Source organism: Dermacentor albipictus, chromosome 3 (genome assembly GCF_038994185.2).
Source record: "Dermacentor albipictus isolate Rhodes 1998 colony chromosome 3, USDA_Dalb.pri_finalv2, whole genome shotgun sequence".
NCBI classification, from domain to species: domain Eukaryota; kingdom Metazoa; phylum Arthropoda; class Arachnida; order Ixodida; family Ixodidae; genus Dermacentor; species Dermacentor albipictus.
Window position 1 is genome coordinate 44,927,380 of NC_091823.1, and position 24,782 is coordinate 44,952,161.

The following is a 24,782-nucleotide window of genomic DNA, read 5'->3' on the forward strand; positions in this document are numbered from 1 at the left end:
AGCTATTTGGGCTGATGTTTCTAAAAAGCCAAATCACATATGCCCACGAAGGTATTAGAACGTAATACAAACAATTGACCCCTGATGAGCTTGCTATATATTAGAAGGTGAACGTATAGGTGAAGATGTAAATTGTATAATGTACGGGTTGCACTGACTTGGAGGGGCACGGATCTCCGACTTCATTGGACACGTATACGTACAGCTCTTGCCCAGTTGTGCTAGCACTCGCTTTTCTCAGTGCATTTATTGACTACGCGTAATTGAATGCAGCCAGAACATATCCTGCCGACTGGCACCGCACAGGCGCGGTTCATGCCGGCCGCGGGGCATGGGCTTCCTCTCAATGCTTGTGGTCGTCGCTGCGCTGCGATGCCGCGGCCGACCCTGACCTGTCGAAATTGCTCGACTCCGGCAGGAAGGTTAGTTCGGAGCCGGTGTCCTCGAACGAATAGAAAGGCGACGTCAGCGGCGTCGGGGTGTCGCGCCTACCGCTGCCACCGCCAGATGGGAACGCGCCTTCCGCGCCAGCGTCCTTGGCGGCACCAGGGCGAGCCAGCGCAGGGGCCAGCTGGCCAGAGCCGTCGAACCTAATCGTCTTGCGGGCTGTGCCGCACGCGACTTCGGCACCTTCGATGCCGGGGCTCGCCGGCGGCGACTGCCGACGCGAGCCCAACAAGGAGCGGCAGAGGCTAGAGCGGCGCCTCGCCTTGCGCCACTGCGAAGGCGCCTCCGGCTCGGACTCCGCCGTCGCGTCGGCGACGTCGTACGTTAACGACTCTGGTGGCGGCTCAAAGTGCACAACGGTGGTAAGCGAGTCGTCGAACGAGACGGCCCGTGTCGTCCTTGCAGGGCTCGGAACTTCTCCCGGCGCAATGGGCTCCAGAGCGGCGGTTACTCGGGGCGGCGGCTGCAAGATGGCGTTGTAGATGGACTCGAAGCAGGGTTCGTTAAGGGCCGTGGCCAGCAGAAGGTGCCGACTCCTGTGGTCGGCCCTGATAGCACCTCTGCCTTGCGGCGAGGCAGTGCCGATGGCTTCTGGCCCCGGACGTACGCTCCGGATCACACCACCTGGAAGACGTATGGCTGCGGCGCAATCGGGCAGAAAGACGACGTGTTGCGAAGCCAGCGGCGGGGCGAAATGAACCTTCGGCTTCGTCGCCCTGGCCGCTGCTGCTTCCGCGGCCGCACCCTCACTTCCTTGCTCCAGCCGGCGCTCGTGGTCGGTGGCCTTGGCTGCCGACTTGGTGAGGCTCGGACGCTGGGGCTTCCGGAGAGCGTCCGAGCCTTTACTTCCTGCCACCGTTGCAGCAAGAAATGGCTCTCGCGAAATCCCGACTGCAACTGCCGTCAGACGCGTCTCCTCGGACATCGGCTCATTGGCACGGGATTTGTGGTTGGTAATCAAATCCTGCGCCTGCTTGTCCTCGGGCTGAGCTTCCAGCACTACACCTTGGCGCTCTGCTCCGCCCTCGGCAGGCGTAGCCGTGGCCGAGGAAAGTGCTGTCAGCGAGGGCGCGTCGGCAGTTTTAGAAAAGTCGACTACAATAATGTTCCTGAGGCCTACCTCCGGGTGCTGCAGCAAGATCAAGTCACTCAGCCTGAGCGGCTGCTCGAAATTGTTATCGTCAGACGCCAGCGTGTCGGCGTCCCTTCCCAAGGAAAAGGCGCACCGCCGGAGCAATAGCTCCAGTGTGGACTCGCAGCTTTCCCGAGTCAGCTCGCCAGACATGCTCATGCTGTGCGGAGCATCGCGGTCCACCGGTGAAGCCGTCGTATCGGGCTGCACATGGTCATCGATCTTGAAGAGCACGCACTGCGTCTCGTCAAAGGTGGTCGCCGACTTGGCCATGGGACGGCGGCCCGCGTGCTGATGCAGGTAGTGCTTGTTGCCCAGCGTTACTACCTTCTTGACGTCCTCCGTCCATGGACGGTCTGTAGACACGCGGCGACCGACGTCGCGTCTCCGAGTCTTCCTGAGCTTAGGCCAGCAAGAACGACCCGCTCGCTCCGTGAGTAGCTGAGCCTCAGCGCCGCACTCTGTCAACGATGGCGCGGGTTGCCGCGAGCTCTCCATCTGCGCCGCCGACGAGGACGTCAGCCGGAGTAGCGGCATGCCTAGCACGACGCCGCCGTCACCCGTCTCGTGAGTTGCCGCCGCCGCACTGTGCTGTAACTTTGGAAGGTCGGCCAGATCGGTTAGGCGGTGCACCGCGTTGCAGCTGGAGTTGGAGGAGACGAACGAAAGCGACATGGACTCGGACGGTGGCACCGAGCCCTCGTCCGACTCGCAGAAGGTGAGCAGCGCCCTAGGAGCCTCCTTGGACGTCTCGTCGCTCTCGATCGAAGTCGTCGTCGTCACTGCCTTGGACGAAACCGGGATCTTGCCGACTGGCGGGGCTGCAGTGGATGCGACGCGGCCCGATGTCTCGGCTACGTCTCCGCTGGCAACGGCACTACTGGAGTCCGTTTCAGAGGTTCCTTTTGACGAACTCTCGATGGCTGCTTCATCGAGCTTCTCATCATTCATGGTCGACTGGGTCGAGCTTTGCGGAGCGCTGCTTGGAGACGACTTGTCCAGCCCTTTTTCGGGGCCCTGAACGCCAGCTGAAAAAAAAAAAGAACACGAATTAACTAATAACATTCTCAACACCTTAAATTAAGAGACGCAAACGCGAATACTTTGTCATCGGCGAACATTTAAACGATTGACAAATTAAAAGGGGGAAGTGTTTTTCCATCATGCAGTCGCAGTTTCTATGTGATTTCTTGACCGCACATGGATCGGTGGCCTGGTCCAGGCTGACTTTAGACTCGAGCACCTATGGCGCTTTTCGATATGTATACATACCTATATATATATATATATATATATATATATATATGTGTATATTATCTCTGGATATCTTTCTATCTTCTTTCTATATTCTATCTCTGGATATATTTATCTCTGGATCGGCTTCAGACTTCAGACAACACAGTTGACTTCAACTTACTTGTCGCGTCATCTTTGGACATGCTGGTTATCTCGCTCTCAATGCTGGCGAGAACTTCCGCAAATGGTCTCTCGGCAAAGTGCACTGTAGGCTGAAGCTGCTTCGCCATGTACTCCTGGTACGGCATTTGCGCTGAAAGCGATGTTGTAGTCTCTGACGGAGTGGACGACACCGAGGGCTTCTTTCGGAGCACGCTTTGGACACCACCGCCATCCGATAACGTCATCGAAATGTCCCTCACCCCGCTGGTATTTCGGACCAGTTCGGTCAGCCCTAAGGATGCCCCACTCTTGGGCGGCCTTTGTGCAGCGTAAGCGGCCCCTATAGGAACCCAGCCGCGATAGTCTTGAGGCATGCTGACTGGTATCGGCTTTGGTGTTTTCCCGCCTATCCTGTCAGTGCCGTACTTTGCATCGTCAGAGCTGCTCTCTGAAGGCCGGTCAGCTTCTAAGGGTGTATTTTGCTTCATGTTACCAAGATTTTTACCAGTCACTGCCTCTATCAGCTCTGGTGCCTCCGGCTGTGCTGTCTTGCGCACAAATGCCTCCATGCTAAGCAGTTTGTGCTGAGTGGTCGGTTCCAGCGAAAGTTTCGCCATGCTGACGTCAGGCTCAACTGGCAAACACGATTTCTGAGTTACTGACGGCTGATTGACTTTGCCGATGATGACTTCAGCGAAATGTTGAAGGGAGCTTCCCACAGAACTCCCTTCAGTGGGTTCTGTGGCCCTGCAGCCCTTTTTCATTGCACCGTAGGTGCTGCGAGAATGTTTCGCCCTGTCCCGCTTGCTCTTGAGCGGCCGCTGGGGAGCGCTGTTCGCGCTGTCTTCGGCTGACGAAGTATGCTCGAAGTATTCGTGTTTTCTTATCAGCCTAGAAAGTAAGCGAGCCAATTCGCCGACTTCTGCGATATTGAGGTGGTCACTTTGCTTCTGCTGCAATTTTCCCGCGCCAGCATCGACAAGCTCATCTTTCAGCCTTTCGTTTTGACTAGGTGTCTTACAGTCAGCGATTTCCGGAGAGCTCATACAAGCATTCGTACCCTTGGGAACAGGCAGCGCGGGACGCTTGTTGAAAAGTTGTTTTGCGGCATCCAACTCGGTCAGCACGCTAGCAGTGTTCGGTTCCGGACACTGCATTTGCAGTTCGTTTCCCTTTTTTTCGAAATTCGTGCCGGCAGCGGCAACTGTGACTGGTACCCGACTTTGCCGAGTCACGTTGCCCTCGACCTTATCGGCTTGTGCAGCGGGTGGAAGCAAGACTGTTTTCGTCTTGTTTGGCTCTGTTCTGCCCTCAATGCCGGAACATTTCAATACAGTTGGCGAGGATGCGCGCCTCCTCTTCGCGTTGTGCGCGCCCGCGTTCAACGAGCTTCTGTCCGGCATTGTGCTGAAGTGGTCTCTCTTATCGGCCAACTGCAATGGAGGCTGGATGTTTTCAGTGCTATGTTCCCCGCCAAACTTCGAGGTATCGTCAGTTGCCGCAGCCTTTTCTATCGCCTTCTCCGGTCCTTCATCCCGGTGTTCGATGTCCGTAATGTGCTTTTTTGCTGGTTTGGTTGACACGGTGAACCCGTGAACAGGAACACTGGTGCCGAATGTCAACCCTGGGTGAATGAATGACTCATTAAAGCGTCATACGTTAAGAAAGTGCTCACCCGAATCAATATTCTACAGCTTAATAGGTGTGCGTATGCCTGTGTGTGATAACTATACTGCGACTTGTCTTAGGTATATTTACAAAATGCGGTATGCATTTAGGCGGGGAAACAATTTTCCGTGCATTTGAGGACTTCTTTCACGCTTGGAAAAACACTTTTATGTAGCATGTATTGAGTAAAGCTGTATCGGGAGGTTTTCGTGTCGCTCTACAACATTCTCATTGACACCTTTCATCTAATTATAATATTTGAGAGGTTGATTAATTAATCAACACTAATTGCCAAATCGCCAATGAGCATGGAAATTGTGTCTTGACGCCGCAGTGCCGACGATATGAAATGGTGAAGAGAGAATTACATCGCTGGAATGGCAAAGGAGATATGACAACGACGGTTTGACGACAACGAGAGGATTCTCAAACGATGACGACAGTATAACGAGGACAGCGTGACGACGCCCGCGGCATGAAGACAATGAGTTGACGGCGACAGTATGATGACAACCAGATGATAAAGGTGGAACGACAACGATGGCACAACCACGACGGAATGGCCCCTTGCACCCGTGGGCCTGGGGTGCAAGGGGCCAGTGGGGGGGTGTCATATACGTCTGAAGACACTCCACCGGCTTTATTGGGCGCAAATGGCAAAGAATGATCCGGTATCCAGTAGCCCGAGCTCATGCACCCTGTGCGTTGCGCCGTAGAATTGTCGGCTGCAGGTTTATCAACACCCCACGATTTAATTGTACGATTGTGCGGGCTGAGAAATTTAAATTGCAAGAGGGTCGCTAAACTAATCGCCTTAGCGGAACCTTTCATGTGGGGTACGCTCGTGCCGTGTGTTCATGCTGGGAGCAGGCGTCGCTAAACAGACGTTGAGGCTCTTGGGACCCTCTTCCGTTCAGAACGCGCAGCGAAGACGAAAAAAGACAGCAGCATGAGGGCGAACGGTTCATATATATATATCTATAGGGCGACCTTGCATAGGTGCGGCCATCAAATGTCGCGAATGGGATTCTCTGGATCGGCTTCAGACTCGGTTTGGCCGAAGAGTTTGGCGGCGTATGACTGGACAGGCTGTATGACTCGATAGGCTGCCTCTCTGTTGCAAGTGCAGACCAATAGTAATGGAAGCTCGATGGCACGGGCTTCATCGCGGCCTTTTTTTTTTATGGCGACGCCAACAATCTACGCGAAGTGTGCTCTATTCTGTTACTAATTTTGTGGTGGTACCGCAGCTCGGATACTCACGTTTGTCCGTATGGAAGCAAATAAAACAAGGCTTTATTGATCAGAATGAAGAGAGCTCTTAAATATCGTACCATTGGCGCCTGCGCAGCAAGGAGGCAGGTGGCGAGATCAGCGTCACTGACACACAATTGAATTTTCGTTTTCGTTCAGGGCTGCCCACAGCCAAAATACTGCGCGCCATAGTACCAACGACGATTTCTGTGAAGTTGTTGTTGGGCGAGTTATGAATGCCGGGCTTCTATTTTGCAAATGCAATATTGCCGCTAAAATTGGTAATTAAAACTTTATAAAGATATTTTGTGTTACTTGTGACGTGAGCCATAATCTCTACGATGCCGCATTTGTATTGGCTGCCAAGCCTTACAGTCTGACAGAAGATGTGCACAAATGCGCTTATCACAAGTTATCAGTACAGCACCCTGTGTTATTTGGTGCAGAAAAAACAGCGTGTATATCTGCTGCATTCGCGATCCCTGGGAAAGAAAGCGAAGTAGAGGGCGACCCGCGGGACATGCGCAATATCCAAGGCGGCTGTACTGGTGCTGAAACCCGGAAATTGTCGATATCCTCGCCTTCCTCGACTACACAAAGAGGGGGGGGGGAGGGCGGGGAGGTGACAGAAGACCTATTGGCCCCGGCTGCCAGACGACCTAGCTGCGCCACTGTACGAGAATCAAGACGACATCCGGCATGGAATGAACAACGCAGCATCCCGATCATAAGCGGGACGACAATGGTATGACGACGACTGTGTGACGATGATCGCGTGGCGATTACAGCATGACGAGCGTCGGTTGACGAAGCTGGAGTGAAGACGATGGAATGACCACGACGGCATCGCGACCATAATCACACACCCAGTCGCCCTAGCTGGAAGACAACTTGGGTTGGGACAGACAGACAGACAGACAGACAGACAGACAGACAGACAGACAGACAGACAGACAGACAGACAGACAGACAGACGGACAGACAGACAGACAGACAGACAGACAGACAGACAGACAGACAGACAGACAGACAGACAGACAGACAGACAGACAGACAGACAGACAGACAGACATAGATAGACAGACAGACAGACAGACAGACATAGATAGATAGATAGATAGATAGATAGATAGATAGATAGATAGATAGATAGATAGATAGATAGATAGATAGATAGATAGATAGATAGATAGATAGACAGATAGATAGATAGATTGAAAAATGCCTGAAGTAGGCAAAGAGTGCTAATAGCATAAAATGTCTTGTCTTTGCGCCCGGTTCCTCCGCCTCCAGCTGACATGCGGCCCTGCGCGCTAGCCCTACGCCATTCTGTTAAGTCCGTTTCCTTGTCGGTATTAGCAAATCAACCAAAGCCAACCTCTTTGTATCCACAAGAACCGTGCTTTCAGCCATGACAAATATCTCACCAGCAGTCGGCGGTTCGGCGTCCCGCTGCGCCTTGGCGACTGTCTCCGCCTTCTGTGGACCAACTTCTGCTGGAGTGCCTTGAGCGGCGTCGCACTGAACGGCACCAGCCGCGACACGTATTGGTTCGGCGGACACCGAACGTATCACCGGCGTTAATCCGCAGAGGTCGTCACTGAACCGAGCCTTGAGACTGAGGCGGCGCTTGAGGTCCTTCATGAATGAGTCGTCCGTGGACTCCGACGGAGGAAGCTCTCGCCTCCGCAGCGACACTATGGGCGGAGGGCTTGGGGCAGTTACGAGGGATCTGCGAAGCCACAGCACAGCAGGATACGTCAGGGAGCCTTCGGCCCTTCCTTGTGCTGTCATCATCATCATCACCATCATTATCATCATCAGCAGCAGCAGCAGCAGCAGCAGCCGATAATTACGCCCACTGCAGGCTAAAGGCCTCTCCCATACTACCACGGTCATGTACTAATTGTGGCCATGTTGTCCCTGTAAACGTCTTGATCTTATTCGTCCACCTAACTTTCTGCCGCCCTCTGCTACGCTTCCCTTACCTCGGAATGCATTCTGTAACTTTTAATGACCATCGGTTATCTTCCCTCCTCATTACGTGTCCTGCCCATGCCCATTTCCTTTTCTTGATTTCAACTAAGATATTAACTCGCGTCTGTTCCCTCTACCCAATCTGCTCTTTTCTTATTCCTTACCTATCATTCTTCTTTCCATGGCTCGTTGCGTCGTCCTCAATTTAAGAAGAACCATTTCCGTTCGCTTCCAGGTTTCTGCCCCGTACGTGAGTACTGGCAAGGCACAGCTGTTATAAACCTTTCTCCTTAGGGATAATGGCAGCCTGCTGTTCATGATCTGAGAATGCCTGCCAAACGCACCCCAGCCAATTATTATTCTTCTGATTATTTCAGTCTCATGATCCGGATCCGCAGTCGGTACTTGTCCTAGGTAGATGTATTCCCTTACCATTTCCAGTGCCTCACTACCTATCGTAAACTGCTGTTCTCTTCCTAGACGGTTAAACATTACTTTAGTTTTCTGCAGATGAATTTTTAGACCCACCCTTCGGCTTTGCCTCTCCAAGTTAGTGAGCATGCATTGCAGTTGGTCCCCTGAGTTACTAAGCAAGGCATTATCATCTGCGATATGTGCGGTCATAGTATGAATATTTCATCCAAATGTTTGTCTACGCGCTGGAGTATGCACAGTGTCGGTCGGGAAACCTGATGCGCAGCGAATGCATTAACAAAGCAAAGTAACTTCTGCGCTTCGCTAGCCTCCAGTGCATATATATCTCAGTTAACAGTGGCAGTGTGAAGAAGATATATAGCTTCTTTTTTTCTTTGTGTGTGTACCTCAGGATCGAGTAGGTTTAGCGTACCTACCTCTGTTTGTGCGTTTCAATGGTCACCACGATCTGCTGCTTGTCGAGGATCTTCTGCATCTGCTCGTCCTTGGGTCGAAGCATGTGCATTGGGGATGAGCTGCTGCAGTCGGGTTCGTCGTAGCCGAGCTCGACACCTAAAAATTAATTCTGGTGTGTTAATGGATCGCTCGCAGGCACACACTGACCAATAGATTCCGGATCATTGTAGCATCCGGGATAAAGGCGCTGCGCTGTAGAAGCATAAAGCTCGATTTACACTTAGAAAATACTGTCAGATTTCTGAGATTATTGTGAGAATTTTTCTTTGTTAGGTTGTTCTCTTTATAGCAACTCCTTCAATTCTCTTTCTTAAGTGGCTGCCCACACGCACAAAAGGTTAAGTTAGGTTAAGGCTAGATTAGACACACACACACACGAATACAGGGTGTTTTTCTTTTGCTCCACCAACGTTTTAAAATTGCAAAATATATATGTCGGTAATGTTATGTTCACCGTTCGAGTGTACAAATTAGTGACTTCTAGATACAGAACAATTTCCGCAATTACGTGCGTAATCAGCGAAGTTACGGTAACTAACTTACTAATCATCAACAATACGTGGCTACAGCAAATGAGTACTTTGGGGCCCGTCCTCGAGCTATCCCAACGATCAAATTTTCAATTGCGGATTTCATGTGGGAGCTACATGAACAATTAGTTTCCCTTGGCAAGCTCCTTGAAACCGAAACTGGCTGGAGAAAGAGCGTCTCTGTCTTCGATGTCGCCGCCCCCCCCCCCTCCCTTTCGTCACGTCTCTGAGGTCGCCGCTGGTCGGGACCGCGAGCACCTTGCGTTATCTCCTTGCTGTCTACATGTTCTACATAGCTGATTGTGTCAACGCGTGGACCGGGCAACAATCACTGCAGGGCATAGCGAGATGCCGCTACCAGCACTGTTACCTTAGTGTTATTGTATTTGGCTAGCCATATATCGGTTCACCATGCTGCCCTACCTGCCGGCGCTCCGATACACCGTAAACGTTAACGGTACATGGCAAACCAGGTGTGCCGAATTCCGTCTCCTTGAGCTGCGAGTTGTCAATTAATTCGGCCTCTCTCTGCGATTTCCTAGACACCTGTTCTGGTTTACTCAGATGGTATAGCAACGACACCGAAAGGCGTTGGCGCTGTGCCCGGACAACAGTGAATTTTACAGCGCTACTCCTAAGCGCCCGTTCTCTGCGTTGAGCGTCGGCGGTGTGACCGAGCGAACGAGCAGAGCAAAGGATGAAAGAGCGAACGCGGAACCGCAGTGGGGGATGAAACGCGAAGAGAGCGCGAGGAGGAAAGCGGAGGAGGAGGCTACAGTGAGAGCATGAGGCGAAAAGTGGAGGAGGAGGGTATATCGAAAGCGTGAGAACAGTGGCGCCGTTCTGCGGCGACGACGGCTACGAGATGACGCCACAGTAGCATGCGTCGTCTGTTCACCGATGGCATGGCACGAGCTCGTCCAAAGGTACCATATATGAAAGCAAGGCGCGGCATTAACGGAGGCCTGTTTGCGGTGGCTGCTGTGAATCGCGCCCACGCGTAACCCACGTGCTGTCTCCCGATTAGATACGTAGTCGCGCCACCCTTCGCTCCGTTTTCAACGAGCCGCACGAGACAGATTGTCTGCACCAGCCAGAATATCGCGAAATGTAAAGACGTATAGGCCAGCGCTCACATTTCGCATTAGGGAGTATTGTAAACGTCGGTGAATTGTTTTTAAGCTTTAGTTCTTTCTGAGGAACCCGTATGGGTTTCCTTATTAGCTTTATAATACTCTCTGTTGGATAAGAATATTTTTTTCGTACCCTAATAGTATACGAAAAGGTAAACATTTCAGCGTCCCATAACGCTATATATGTGCGAAGCGCCGCGTAAAAGCAAGGGCCTGCCTGTCTTTCGCTCCGCCAGGATGGGCAGGTGTCGTCCCTTGCATGTCCGATGCAGCGGCGTGGCACGTGAATCTCTTTCCGGCTTGTCTGCGACGGAGCTGCTGCTGGAGTGCAGCTTGTTGTGCCATTACCACAAGCCCGGATCCCGAATCTGCAAGATGCAGAATCTATCCTGCGAGCGCCACAATTCTCCCTTCACAAGTCAAGAGGCTGCGCCTTCGTGCAGGAGAAGCCTCGGCGAAGCAGCGTGTTTAGACGTGCCCGCGTGTGCCCGACAGCCCGGCGCCGCACCTCCCTTGCCTGGAGGTCACCGCGCGCGCGAACTTTGAACCGGGTGGCCAGCGCGGTCGCTGGTTGGACCCCTCGGACGACCGTCGTGTGCTGACTTTGTATTGGGCCGGTTGAGTGACAATGGGCCTCGGGGATTATAAAAGCAGAGACACGCCGCTCGAAAACAGGATCCGCTGACCCCACCTGGAGAGAGGGTCGCTCCCGACTGGGGTGAGATGTGTCACGCGTTTTCGCCGGACGCCGTCGTGCGAGAACAGTCGCGTTTGTGTGAGCTCTCGGCCCCAGTGCCGATCCGTTCATGTCCTGTATGATAACCTGTATATAATGTATAAAGTCCCTTTTGTTATTCTCATCGACGCCAGGCTCGGAGTCTTCGCTACCAACGCTCTGTCACGAAACGGGTGACGAGCGCTACGGGACCACAAAGCCGTTATCGTGGTGCAGCGGTGCAAGTTCGTAACACTGGCGGCACCGGTTGGATGTCGTAACACTGGTGGCACCGGTTGGAGTTCGTAACACTGGTGGCAGCGGTGGGATGTCGTAACACTGGTGGCACCGGTTGGAAGTTCGTAACACTGGTGGCAGCGGTGGGATTGACCGGCATCAGCTACCTCGGCGCGGTGAGTGCCTGAAGTTTACCTCAAACACCAGACTTTCTCTGACACAGGTTATAGTAGCTCAGGGATTGACTTGGTGTTGCATTGTGTTTAACCTTGTGTGTTTCAAGCCTAGTAAGAGTGTTTTGAAAACCAGGGGATGCTGAGGGGGTAAACAGGGCAGTGTGTGAAATACTTGCATATGTCTTACTAGTAGTGTTATAGTAGCGTACGGCAGGTATATTCAAAAAGGGTAAACAGCAGGAGGACAGTGTGAACGATGGAGAAGTACAAGGTCAAGGAACTTCTCGAAATTTGTGAGGAGTTGGGCATTGAGTTGGGCTCAACCAAAAGAAAGAATGCGATCCTTGAGGTCATGAGGACTGGGGACGTAACGGCTGAGGAAGCCGCTGAGGCCTGGGCGAATATCAATGAACGTCGGGAAAGGGAGGAAAGGAGAGAACAGGAACGTCGCGAAGAGGAAAGGAGAGAACAGCAACGTCGCGAGGAGGAAAAGGAGGAAAGGAGAGAGATTCGTGAGCACGAGCTTAAAATGAAAGAGTTGGAGACCCGAAATAGCTCGCCAGCGCCTAGTCTCACTTCTAATGTTCCAAGAATACGCGATCAACTTCCACCCTTTGTCGTCGGAGAGGATATGGCCAAATACCTCGTGAAATTTGAGCACGTCTGCGAACGGAATAGCATTGAGCGATCCCTTTGGGCACAGAATCTGTTAGCCTTGCTTCCTGGGGAGGCATCAGACGTAATAACTTGCTTATCGAAAGAGGCGTTTGAGAGCTACAGTGATGTGAAGGAAGCGCTACTGCGGAAGTACAAATTGTCGCCCGAAGCTTTCCGGCAGAGGTTCCGGTATGCAAAAAAAGGGTAAGGAGTCGAATGTTGACTTCGCGTTTCGTCTAAAAGCCGACTTGGTGGAATGGCTGAAGGGCGAAGAGGTTTTCGACGACCGCGACAAAATTGTCGAATGCATCGCGTTGGAGCAGTTCTACCGTTGCATTGATGAGGATGTCCGGCTCTGGCTGCAAGATAGGCTAAAAGAGGTTATGCTAAACAAGGCAGCAGAGTTAGCGGAAGAGTATTACACCCGCCGCAGCTTGCACAGCAAGGCAGTGCGCATAGAGAAAGCAGATAGAAGAGATGGGTTTTACGGGAAGCCCGACGAACGGAAGGAAATCACGCGTCGCGAGTTTCGGGACGACGAGTCCCTTCCCAAAGAAACTGTAAGGGATGGACAGAATGCATCTCAGAATGATGACGATGGTCCGAAACAGCGAAACGAAATGACGCGTTCTTTTGAAAAACGGAAACCGTTAACCTGCTACAATTGCAAAAAGCAAGGGCACATCGCTGCAAGCTGCCCAGAGAGAATTGCTTTCGCAACGATACAGGAAACTCACAAAAACATACGTCTATTGGAGCCCTATGTCCAGAAAATTAAGGTAAACGGCAAGAAGTGCCGAGCACTGCGGGACTCTGCAGCAACTATGGACGTTGTTCACCCGTCTTTCGTCTCCTCGAGTGATTTTACGGGAGAGTGCGTTAGGATACGGCAAGTGGCCGAGAAGGAGAGTGTCTGTTTACCGATCGCAACGGTTAGCATTGAAGGAGAATTTGGGAAACTTAACACCGAAGCCGCTGTGTCAGCCGCCCTCCCGGAGCAATTTTCCTACCTCTTCTCAAATAGCTCGGAGCAGCTGCTGAGGGATCAGGGCAAATCATTCTTTGCCGACGTGGCGTACATGGCCCCCACGCGATCCAAAGCGCGCCCGCTGTCGAGGGAACTTGACTTAGCGTCGGTGAGCGAAAGGCGGTGCGGCACAAGGACCGATCACGGTAACTTGAGTGGCGAGCAGTCACGGGAGAGGCAGAGCTCGGAGGCTGGCCTAGACGAGCGGGTCCTGGAAGTGAGTGGGAGTGACGCGTGCAGTGCTAGCCGCGATATAGACGCGACGCCGCAATTAGGCGACGCGGGCTCCACACTCGCTCCGGTTTCCGCCAGCCGGCAGGAGCAGGCTGCAGTTGAAAGAGAAAGTCTGATTCGCGAGCAACAGGAAGGCTGTTCATTAGCCGATCTGAGGAAGAGCGTCAAACGGGGAGTGAAAAAAAAGAGGGTTTCATTTGGCAAGGAATCTGGCTTATTGTACCGCCGCTACACGGATAAGCAGGGTCGCAAATATAAGCAGCTTCAGATTCCGCGAAAATATCGCCGGGAAAAATGAATGACCTCATTTGCTTCCTCAGAAGTATGTTTTCGGTCCAAAGCGATTTTAAGGGGACCATTCTATTTGTAATTATTATTGCTGATTAATAATTGTTTCTATTTTGGTGTGTTGTTGATTTGAAAACTGATTGTTTAAGCCTTGTGTGCTAGATCGTACACCTGCCTCTTGTTGCAGCGGGAGAAAAAAAGGGGAAAACAATTTAGTTAGGTTGCTTTGAATTATGGTCTTGTCTGGTGTTTGACGGGAGACAGAGGGCACTTGTTCGTGTTGGGTGTTGCCTTTTGCCGGTCGGTTTTGCAAGCTGCAGAACGACCAAGCGGGACCAGTGGCGAGAAGCAAGGTCTTAGGAACGACCCGAGCGGAGCTGGTCAAGGTGCCTTGGCGACGACGTGGTGAGCAGAGCTCCTGTCCTGGCGAGTCGGACCTGGGCACGTGAAGTTACCTGGCGTCCCGACACTGAACGTGAACTTGGACGAGCCTGACGAACGTGCGCGCCTGGCATCCGAGCCACGTGGAGGCAGCTCGTCTTCCCGGCGCCTTATCTGAGGGCGGGGATGCTGTTGTGCCATTACCACAAGCCCGGATCCCGAATCTGCAAGATGCAGAATCTATCCTGCGAGCGCCACAATTCTCCCTTCACAAGTCAAGAGGCTGCGCCTTCGTGCAGGAGAAGCCTCGGCGAAGCAGCGTGTTTAGACGTGCCCGCGTGTGCCCGACAGCCCGGCGCCGCACCTCCCTTGCCTGGAGGTCACCGCGCGCGCGAACTTTGAACCGGGTGGCCAGCGCGGTCGCTGGTTGGACCCCTCGGACGACCGTCGTGTGCTGACTTTGTATTGGGCCGGTTGAGTGACAATGGGCCTCGGGGATTATAAAAGCAGAGACACGCCGCTCGAAAACAGGATCCGCTGACCCCACCTGGAGAGAGGGTCGCTCCCGACTGGGGTGAGATGTGTCACGCGTTTTCGCCGGACGCCGTCGTGCGAGAACAGTCGCGTTTGTGTGAGCTCTCGGCCCCAGTGCCGATCCGTTCATGTCCTGTATGATAACCTGTATATAATGTATAAAGTCCCTTTTGTTATTCTCATCGACGCCAGGCTCGGAGTCTTCGCTACCAACGCTCTGTCACGAAACGGGTGACGAGCGCTACGGGACCACAAAGCCGTTATCGTGGTGCAGCGGTGCAAGTTCGTAACACTGGCGGCACCGGTTGGATGTCGTAACACTGGTGGCACCGGTTGGAGTTCGTAACACTGGTGGCAGCGGTGGGATGTCGTAACACTGGTGGCACCGGTTGGAAGTTCGTAACAAGCTGTTCGTCACCCTCGGAGGAGGAACTCTCCGTCTCTTGTACCGTCGGTAAACCCGCCACCTGCAACCACCCAGCAAACGAGTACGCACAGGTGCTACGTACTACGAAGTCTGGCCACCCAGAAGATGCGACAATGTAACGTAAAAAAAAGTCGGAGTTTCGCCCGAAAGCCGAAGCATCGATTGCGATAGCAAATTAGTGGACAGCTATACGAAGTAAGGGTATAGTAGACTTATCGGCCGTATAATCTTGTAAACATGGGATACTAACTAAATTAAGAATAATGGTATCGCGCGCGCACTAGCAAACATGAACACATCTCACTCGATGACCGCGGAAAACTCGCTGTCAAAACGTTGCAGTGAGGAAGCGCGGCAGCAGCAGCGAGCGAATTGACCTTCGTGTTGGGTTCTGCATCAGCGCGTACTAAGTCGGGAAAAAACGGCCTCTATGGAAAGTCTATGGATACGCCTCCCTCACTAGCTGAAATTAGCAGGTTGAAATGTGCCGTAAAATATTTCATTAAAAAGGAAATTAATGTAACTATGGTTATTATTCAATTACGAGTTTTCATTTCTCATAGAAGTAATGATCGCCTTCATCAAGTAAGGTAGCTCAAGGGCTGGAAATGCGTTGTCTACCACAGCCAATCTTTAGAAATACTGGCGCAGCTAAGAAAAAAACACGCTATATTACACGGTGACAGGCGATCGAGTACGGTCTTGCACAAGCTATAGCTATATCTGGCGCTGCCATGCAAAAAAAAAAAAAAAACTCAGATCCAAACACGCGCGACCGGTCGCAATGGCGCGTGTGCGCGCGAAACGCACCTTGCGACCCTTGGCAGCCTGCTGACTGATGTAATGGGGCGGATGACTAGGTGGCACTAACGAGTGTTCCCGCAAGTACGAGCCACGCTGGACGACGCGTGCCTGTCGCCTCGACTCGCCGTGTTCCTCGCTGCATTCATCGTCCCCCGCCGAGTACTCCCTCTCGCTCTCGACGTCCGGCAAGGGCCTGTCTTTGGTCAGAATGCAAGCCGTCGAAGAGGTGGTCGAAGCGTCTGCCTCACGCTTCCGTTTACGCTTCGAGCGGCGGCTGCGGCTACTGGTGCTGGTGCTGCTGCTGGAACCGGCACGTTCGCGCACCATCCTGCAGGCGTCGCAAACTCGTGTACGTTCGGTTTCGCACCTTCGGAGTAGCAGCTAAAGGTTTAGAGAGTGCAAGCACGTGTCGCGCCATCGTGGAATCACGTGCCTGTCAACCATATATTACTTCGCCGCATATAGACCACCCTTTGTAAATAGATTTGGTTCACGCGTCGTCGAGACAACAGGCGTGTTAGATATTTGAAGGCATCGAATAACGTACCCATCTACTTACTGCAAGAAAGACACGCTTATTTTTCTTGGAAAAAATAAATATGAAACACTCCGCAGCCCGCAGCCCACTGTCGCAGTTTTCGTATGCTCCCGCCGTTCGAGCGAGTTTAATCGCCGGCTATAGAGCGTGTGCACTTGATGTGCGCAAGCTAAATGAAGCAATGAAGCAGAGCTCCCTCGTGACGAAACATCAGAGAAAGGGGTACGAAACCTCCAATATATCTTTGTTCATAACGCCGTCTACTATACCATATATGTACAGGCAGATGAATTTTGCGCATGTGGAACTTAAAAACAAAAACACTTAGCTGAGCCCGCAGAGTTGTCAAGCATAGCTTGACAACTCTGCGGTGTACGATTGAAGTGTAGCATGAAGCCAGGGTGGTATATTTGAATTAAAACCTTGAAAAACGCCCAGGGTTGCCCGACTTCAGTCCGTTATGATTGCCCACAAAAACTACGAAACGCGAAACTCGTGGCAACGTAAAAAAGCTTGTTTATATATAGCTACAACGTGCATCGAACGTCTCGCTCAAAGGCACACGTACGCCGTGGTTGTGCGGTGCAGCGGAATTATAGACATGATTGCGGGTTTCATTACTTCTAACTTATACCCGTGTCACACGGGCGTTTGGAAGGCCTTCGAACCGATAGTCAGTTGACTCAAAGGTCAAGTTCGAGCTGCTACACGGGCGGTTTCGACGGCCGCCGAGTCAATAGTCTATCGAGTCAACGGAGCACCTTACAACTCTATCGAAATCTCGATGGCCTTTGAGCAACGGAAACGGAAACAGCGCGAACATGCCCTCTCGTTCACAGTGTGCTCCAACTCACGGTTAGAAAGAACAAATCAAACCAAAATGCTCTAAAAATACTATATATGAGTGTTGTCAATTATTCAATAAAGTATTTTTGCCACTTGATATGCGCGAACTACACACACTCTCGACAACAGCGACGTGCAGCGACGCAAACGTTGCCGCAGTTTCGCTACTCGACAACTTAAAAACTAAACATACCTGTAAGACAATTTATAAACAATTGTTTTAATGTATAAACAAACATAAAAGAAATTATAGTGCTTTTAAGGGGTTTTAATGCTGTTTAACTTTTTGTGACATGAAAACGAAAATAAAGATACGCAACGCCACACAATTTGGCGAGAAACGCCGGAACCACTCAACGGCCTTTCAAAAGTGCCGTGTAGCAGCGCGACAACTCCTTTGAGTCGATAGAGTTCTGGCGTTTCGAAGGCCGTCGACTGGAAGGCCTTCCAAATGTGCCCGTGTGACACGGGTATTAAACTGCAAATGCAAGCTACCTCAACTACTCATCAGCGAGCATGCGAGCAAGCATCAGTAAGCTTCCACAAGCTTATTGTTTGGTGGATTTAGTAGTGAACTCTGTGTGGAAGTCTGAAACATGCTGAATTTCATGCTTACTTTTGATAAGCGTAGCCAGCAGCAAGGAGCAGCAATGCCAATGCCAGCATTATGCTAAGGGCGATGGTGAAGATGTCAGCTCCTTGATTTGAAGCTGTAACGATATGTGCGCGATTGCAGTGCAATGCTATAAACACCACAAACTGTAAGAAATGGCAGGAACGGCGCCAACAAGCGTACGCTAGTAAGTAAATCTTGAAAAGATGCGTAATGGCCCAGAAAGGAAACGCGATCACTTTCCCCACGCGTGCCGTGCCGGACTGTGGTTTGCGGGTCGTCGACTATATATGGTGGATAATGCTATTCAGATTGCGTCATACTGGGCTCAGAACTTACGAGGTAATTTTTAACCAAGGCACGCCATAAAACATCCACCAGAAAATTTAGCAAAACCAATCAAAATCGATAAACGACTTGTCACATGCATGCAATTACTTTACAACGCCTCCTTTATCCTATTAAGGCTATTCACTTTTCGAAGCTTCAATAGCGATGATGACCCGGTCGTACGCAGAAGGATGCATCGGCCACCCTGCCTTAGCTCGCGCCGCGAACACCCTGGAAGGACACTCACGCAACAGGCAGTGCCTCGCTGCTGTCAACTGGAATGGGTGCGAGCAGTTGCAGAAGGAGTTGATGCACTGCACGTTAGGGTTGTCGAAGCTGCACTCCTGGTTGCTGACGCACGCTTCGTTGAGGTTTTTGGCTGCAACGTTCAAGCGCGCGCATTCAGAGCGTAGAGCTCCTCCTTGCGTCGTTGCGTGACAAAGCAGGCAGAGCGCGAGCGTTTAGGACGTGATGCGCGCTAGCCTTGGAAGATGTTCCAGGAAGATTTTTTTCCGGGTTTAGTTTCAGCTGAAAAGAAACGTGACTAGCACTGTAAGCGAAAGAATGACATTGGTTTTCGGTACCGCGAAGGAGCAGATTAATTAAATCCCGAACCAACGAATCAACTGCATTTGAGACGAAAATCTCGTAACCTATAACTTTCCGCATAGGTAATGTCACTCAATTCAAAGAATGCAGTAGGACACTGTCGCAGGCTGGCACCCCAATTTTCTAAATAGCGGCACGTCGTGATTTGGGGGATTTGTAAAATCAAAGTCGAGCTCCTTATCTTTTACTCTTCTGCAAAAAGGATCGTCACAAGAACCGTGTAAGTGGGCTGTTAACTAGCTTTCGAGTCGATATGCGAGTATACGGCATGGAATTTTTTAGTATATAGACCTGCATTAAGGACCCGTATTTAGTATATAGACTGGCATGTATAGACCCGAGACCCGTATTCTCACCTCGGACACACTTCTGGACGCCACCCTCGTTGATGTAGACGGGTGCCGATGAAGGGCAGGCGCACTTTGGCGGGCGGTTCTCGTTGCTGCGAACGCGCAGACACGTTTTCTCAGCCAGAAATTGGACTTCGCCGATTGTAATATATAATGCACTATTCTCGGGTAGCTCTCTTTTAACTTGAACGCGGAACAGTCATCATACATACTATAGATATATATAGAGATCTGCACAGTAAATTTATGAGAGAAAACATGCTAGCATCACCATGCATGAATGAAGCGAACAGCGAGAACGAATAACATTGGCGCAATCACGAACCGCAGTGGGGTGTTGGGCTGGTAAGTACTAGGTCGCATGATCGAATCCCGGCCACGGCGGCCGCATCTTGATGTGGGCGAAATTCGAGAACACCTGTCTGCTTAGATTTAGGTGCACGTTAAAGGACTCCAGGTGGTCCTAATTTCCGCAGTCCCCCACTACGGCGTACCTTATAATCAGATATTGTTTTTGCCACGTAAAACAACATATTCTTTTATCCGCAGTGGCTTCTTGTCGTTCTTGTATGGCTGCAATAACAACTTTCCGGGGTTCAGTAAGAGGTAGTATGATGGCTGCGATTTTGACAAGTGCCCAGTAGGAATAAAAGAAAAACATGAGCAGTGATCGAGAAGCCATAGACCCCGTCATGAAAAATCTTTGAAATTCGTAGCACCCTTAGCAATTTTACTTAAATAAAAGCCTGAGTCCTTGTTGAAGCCACTCAGAGGCAACAAAGGCGGTTGTCCCAATCGTTTAAAATATAGAAACAGGGGGCCACTTGCGTAGTCAGAAATGTCTTTCGGTTAGGGAGAAGGGGGGAGGACACGCGCTTGCTATGCATGCACCCACCCACTTGGTTACGCCCCTGAAAGGGGTGCACTGCACGCACCTGATGCAGGCGAGACCGAGAAGTGCGTTGCACTGTCTTTCGTGCGAGCAATCCGACCCGAAGCCGAGGGGCAGTGCCGTCCCTGGTGTCCCGTTGGAGACGTTGGTGGTGCTCAATGGTGTAGTAACCAATGTCGCCGCAGTAAGGCCTATTCGGTGAACGACAACAAAAAAAAGAGGCATCAACAAATATGTTTCAATTAATTATGTTGCAGTGGCTTTATATCATATAGATACTCGTATCGCTGGGTAACTGTTCCTGTAGATGCGGGTAACTGACGGCTGAATTCTTTATCAAGAAAGGAACACACATATATACCTATAGGAAACAAAAGTACATCAGAGCGCATGACAACAAGAATGAGGCACCGATTAGGTAAGTTTCCCCAGAATTACTTCAGAATCATCTTTGGTTTGGCTTGAAGATTATCCTTTAGCTGCATGCACTATAGAATTAGCTACACCATCATAGGAGGTCTCTGACCAGCACATGATGGCGTGCACCAACCCCGCGCGTTCTTTAAATCCTCCCTACGCTGCAAGTTTACTGGCCACTTCCCTTGTCAAGCTCAGGGAGCATGATCAGGGCATTCACGTGTGGATTCGGGTCCTTTTCATGTCTACCTAACATAGCTTGTTTCCAAGTAGTGTCGCACTGGAGTGATAGCTATATACTAGTCCTGCTCTGGCGCCCGAGAAGTGAGCAGACGACGGTCCGACTATACAGGCTTAGGAAGATGCGCACACTCGAACAATCGCGCCACTGAATGGCTTACCCCAATTTATATCCATTCATCCTATAGCATTTCATTGGCGCTTCATTGGACGGAGTGCAGCAAGGTAATAAACAGACAAAAGATTCCCAAAATTAAGCGTTGATCATACCTGGATGAGAGCTCTTGCTACTGCTGGGAACGTCAGTGCGATCGGGCTTGTCGTGGACGATTCTCAAGTGATCTCTGGCACTGGTAAAAAGAAAGTTTAGAATTTTTTTTTTAGACTGGCTGCCTCAAAATGCGCGTGCATTCACAACGCGAGGCATGCGCGTGCACGGTCACCAGAGAACCTTGAAGTACTCGGTGGCTAAAGGTGGAGTCTGTAAAATGCGGAGCCAGGGCCGCAGGAATTGTATTGCACTGGGAGGCGGGTTGTAGTATCACTAAATTACTAACTTATTTTCGCCATTTTGTCGCCTGCTCTGTCTTCTATGCCATGGAGATTAGCAAGCATGTTAGCAAGAGTAATTTACAATTTAGCCTGTAGTACCATTATTTTCTCTTTAGTTTACTTCCGAGTACTATGCTGAAAGCAGAGGCATGTGCTTTCGCTTTCTACTGTGAGGTCACGAGCATAGCAGGTTTATGGTTCATCATGGCGCTCTAGCAGACGCCCGAATCGCGTTCATCCTCTTTTGAAAAGCATCCACGTTTTTCAATAGGAGTTTCAGTCTGCCTGTTGGATGACATCACTGCACGAGACGCGTTTGAGAAGTACATGGCTGGAAATACAGGACAAGTGAGACTCACTCCATGGCTTCCATTTGGCCGACCACTAGCTGCAGGAATGCGCAGAAGACCACACCAGTCGGGAAAAGAAGCGACCGTCGGGGCGTCATGCTCGGTCCCGCGCTGATGGTATCTGGAAGTTTTCTGGATGCCCGACGCCCCGGACTCCAAGAGCTTATCTTGCGGGATGAACGCAGAACCGTGATCGCAGATGTCGGCCGAACGAGGCGATCTGTCGCGCGGCGCGCTCTGCGCGTGCATTTATGGCTTTCTTTGTCTTCACTTCTCAGTCATAATTCGTTTTAGGAGGCCTAAGGAAGTGACCTGCTCGGCAATTGTGGATACTGTTCAGAATAGATTTTAAAAAATAGAAGGTTTTGAGCTAAATGCATACACTCTAAGAGAAAAAGGACTAAAAGGGGTAGGATCGAGGTTAGTCTTTTTGGGGACTAGCTGATTTGCCACAACTATTAGTCCTTTTGGGGACGAACTCGCATGGGATGAACTGAACTGACTTGAACTGAACTCAACTGATGAACCTTGACTGCTTTCATTCCAATTTCACTACATTGAAGTGTGGCTGATACTTAGCGATCCAAGTTGGGGTTAACAAGGTTTATTGAAAAGGGGCACATACCTGGTACCTCGCGGTCCAGCGACCCGAATTCTCGTCACGGAAGTTCATTGCAGTTTGGCACACCTATTTTCGTATACCCAGTTATGCAAGTTGAAATGAGCTAGGTTAATTGAAGAGAAGCACATGCCAGTGGCACCTATGCAGTGACCGAAATTCACGTCAGTGACGTTCATTGAATCTGGCAATAGCCGGCTTTTATCAATTTAGTGATGCAAGTTTGGCGGAGCCATTTTTGTTGAAGAAAAGCACATGAAAACTGCAACTTTTTTAGTTACGATGATTCCGATTATATACGTTCATTAAATTGCGGCACATACCTAGTTTCGGCTACGCATTTGAAGTGAGGTTACATTGACTTTATGAAAGATCTCCACATAATCAGTGGCATTAAAACACGTTCGCCTCAAATGGGTCAACCGATATGAGAGGCGCATATACAGTGCCAGATACTGTGTGGTCTCTCACCCGTGCTCTTGGGACAAAAGAACGACAACACAATAGGGCAAACACTCACAAGGGCATTTATTGCACCTTTCATAGATCAATGCCTGCTAGCCGAGTTGCTATCCGCAAAACATGCCGATGGGAGCGCGACAAATCTAGAAGTCCGACTCACCGCGACCGGATAGCGAGCGAATATGTTCGCCCCATGCTGGATGTCAACGCCTGGTCGTTCGCGCGTACGGTCACGCGCACGGTGGCGCGTTCGCACAAGGCCTTACGAAACGGTCTCGCAGAAGCATGGACCGGCGCACGCGCGGCACGTCCGCGCTGCTTGCCGAACTCGAGCCAAAGAGGAAGAGCCTTGTCCTTTCGCGCGCAAGTAAGGCAGCGTTAGCAGCGCAACACTCGCGCCATCTATCGTACTGCGCCTCAACCAGACCGACTGGCGCGGGTATCACGCAGGCCACGCGGCGAAGCCGGATTGCAGGAGACGGGAGTTCTGCGGGAAAACAACATATCAGGGGATGCGTGAGAGTCGCGCATACCCACAATACCTGGGACAAAACTTGTTCCGCCGATAGGCTACGAACGCGGTTTCGTCATGACAACAGCCCCTTACTCTATCAAACCGTAGACGACTCATTAGTCCATGTTGGAGAAAAAGCAGAGAAAGTCCATGAGCTGTACTAATGATGTCAAACCGTCGCTTTCGTGACGAGCTTAAATGTTTGAGCTACTAACTCTTCAACCTGGGCCACGTACACATTCAACCGGCAGTAGTGGAGAATCGCTGCACACGTACCTGGACTCATCACTTTCATATCCCTGTATAACCTTACACTATCACCCTTCGGGGTAGCTGAGTACCTAAGGCGCTAGTATACCCAGCTCGAAATTGCGGGCTAATTCCCGGCTCCGGAGATTGTAGTTTGAATGGAGGCAAACTGCGAAGACGCCCGTGTGCATCGTAGCGCACGTTAAAGATCGACAGTCGTGCAGAATTCTCCGTAGACCACCTCCACTACGGCGTCCGTGGGACGTAAAAAGACTATTGGCTACGAAATTATCCTTATACTACCTAATCTTTTCCTACAAAATTCTTTTCTTGAGGTTCAGTTACAAAAACAAAAAAAAAACAAAAGGTCTTTTTTTTTCCACAGCGATCAACCCATGTGGCTAACAATGATCTTGCGTACCAGTGAGAGCAGAGGAACTGGTGAAATTCTCCAGGTTTCCCGATCGCCTTTTTTGTGTAATAGACTCTTTGACCCATTTCATTCCAATTTAACTACATTGAAGTGTGGCTCATACCTAGCGATTGAAGTCGGGGTTAACAAGGTTTCACGGAAGTTCATTGCAGCTTGGCACACACCTAGTTTCGTACACCCTGTTATGCAAGTTGAAATGAGCTAGGCTAATTGAAGAGAAACACATGCCAGTGGCACCTGTGCAGCGACTGAAATTCAAGTCAAAAACGTTCATTGAGTTTGGCAGTAGCCAGCTTTCATCAATTCAGTGATGCAAGTTTGGCGGAGCCAGTTTTGCTGAAGAAAAGCACATGAAAACTGAAACTTTTTCAGTTACAATGATTCCCATTATAGACGTTCAATAACCCGGTTCAATAAATTGCGGCACATACCTAGTTTCGGCTACGCATTTGAAGTGAGGTTACATTGACTTTATGAAAGATCTACACATAATCAGTGACATATACCAGGTGTGACATATGCCCCACCGACCGACCGACCGACCTACCGATGGACCTGGTACTACAATTACCTTAAACACAGTCCTGAGCAGTAAAATTACCCCTGAAATCTCTTTTTAAAGAACAAAAGAGCCACTTCATCTGCACTGTAACATATTTAAGTAATCAAAAAAGAAAGAAAATGGCAGAAGTGCCCAAACTGTACTAAGCAGTGTGCACTTACCTGTCTAACAGTTTCGAAGTTTCGAAGTGCTTCGAAAAGAGATAGAAAGGGTTACAGATATACAGATATGAATGAAAGGAACGCTCCGCCTTTGGCTGCCCGCGAGTTGAGGATGCCCCATTCAGTGTTCGCTGT

At 50.7% G+C, this 24,782-nt stretch overlaps 2 protein-coding genes across 3 annotated transcripts in view; both read right to left on the reverse strand.

Annotated features, from left to right (window-relative positions):
* Positions 1-21,891, reverse strand: part of LOC135898188 (uncharacterized) — a 55,736-nt gene extending 33,845 nt beyond the window's left edge. Inside the window, exons 1-5 of the mRNA XM_065427007.2 lie at positions 21,657-21,891; positions 21,016-21,095; positions 20,132-20,279; positions 19,203-19,288; positions 18,485-18,616 (exon numbers count right to left, since the gene is read on the reverse strand). Of these exons, the coding sequence (XP_065283079.1) occupies positions 18,485-18,616; positions 19,203-19,288; positions 20,132-20,279; positions 21,016-21,095; positions 21,657-21,745 (535 nt within the window). The 5' untranslated portion in view covers positions 21,746-21,891. The remainder of the gene's footprint in view (positions 1-18,484; positions 18,617-19,202; positions 19,289-20,131; positions 20,280-21,015; positions 21,096-21,656) is intronic.
* LOC135898185 (serine-rich adhesin for platelets-like) lies at positions 75-16,053 on the reverse strand. Of its 2 annotated transcripts, none has more exons than XM_065427002.1 (5): positions 15,917-16,053; positions 8,728-8,863; positions 7,327-7,631; positions 2,997-4,601; positions 75-2,607 (listed from the first exon to the last, which is right to left on the reverse strand). In XM_065427002.1, the coding sequence occupies exons 2-5, from the start codon at positions 8,814-8,816 to the stop codon at positions 344-346; spliced, it is 4,263 nt and encodes a 1,420-aa protein (XP_065283074.1). In that variant the 5' UTR covers positions 8,817-8,863; positions 15,917-16,053; the 3' UTR covers positions 75-343. The 2 variants fall into 2 exon arrangements, with proteins under 2 accessions (XP_065283074.1, XP_065283075.1); XM_065427003.2 differs by lacking the exon at positions 15,917-16,053 and adding an exon at positions 10,648-14,880.
* Positions 21,892-24,782: the final 2,891 nt, after the last annotated feature.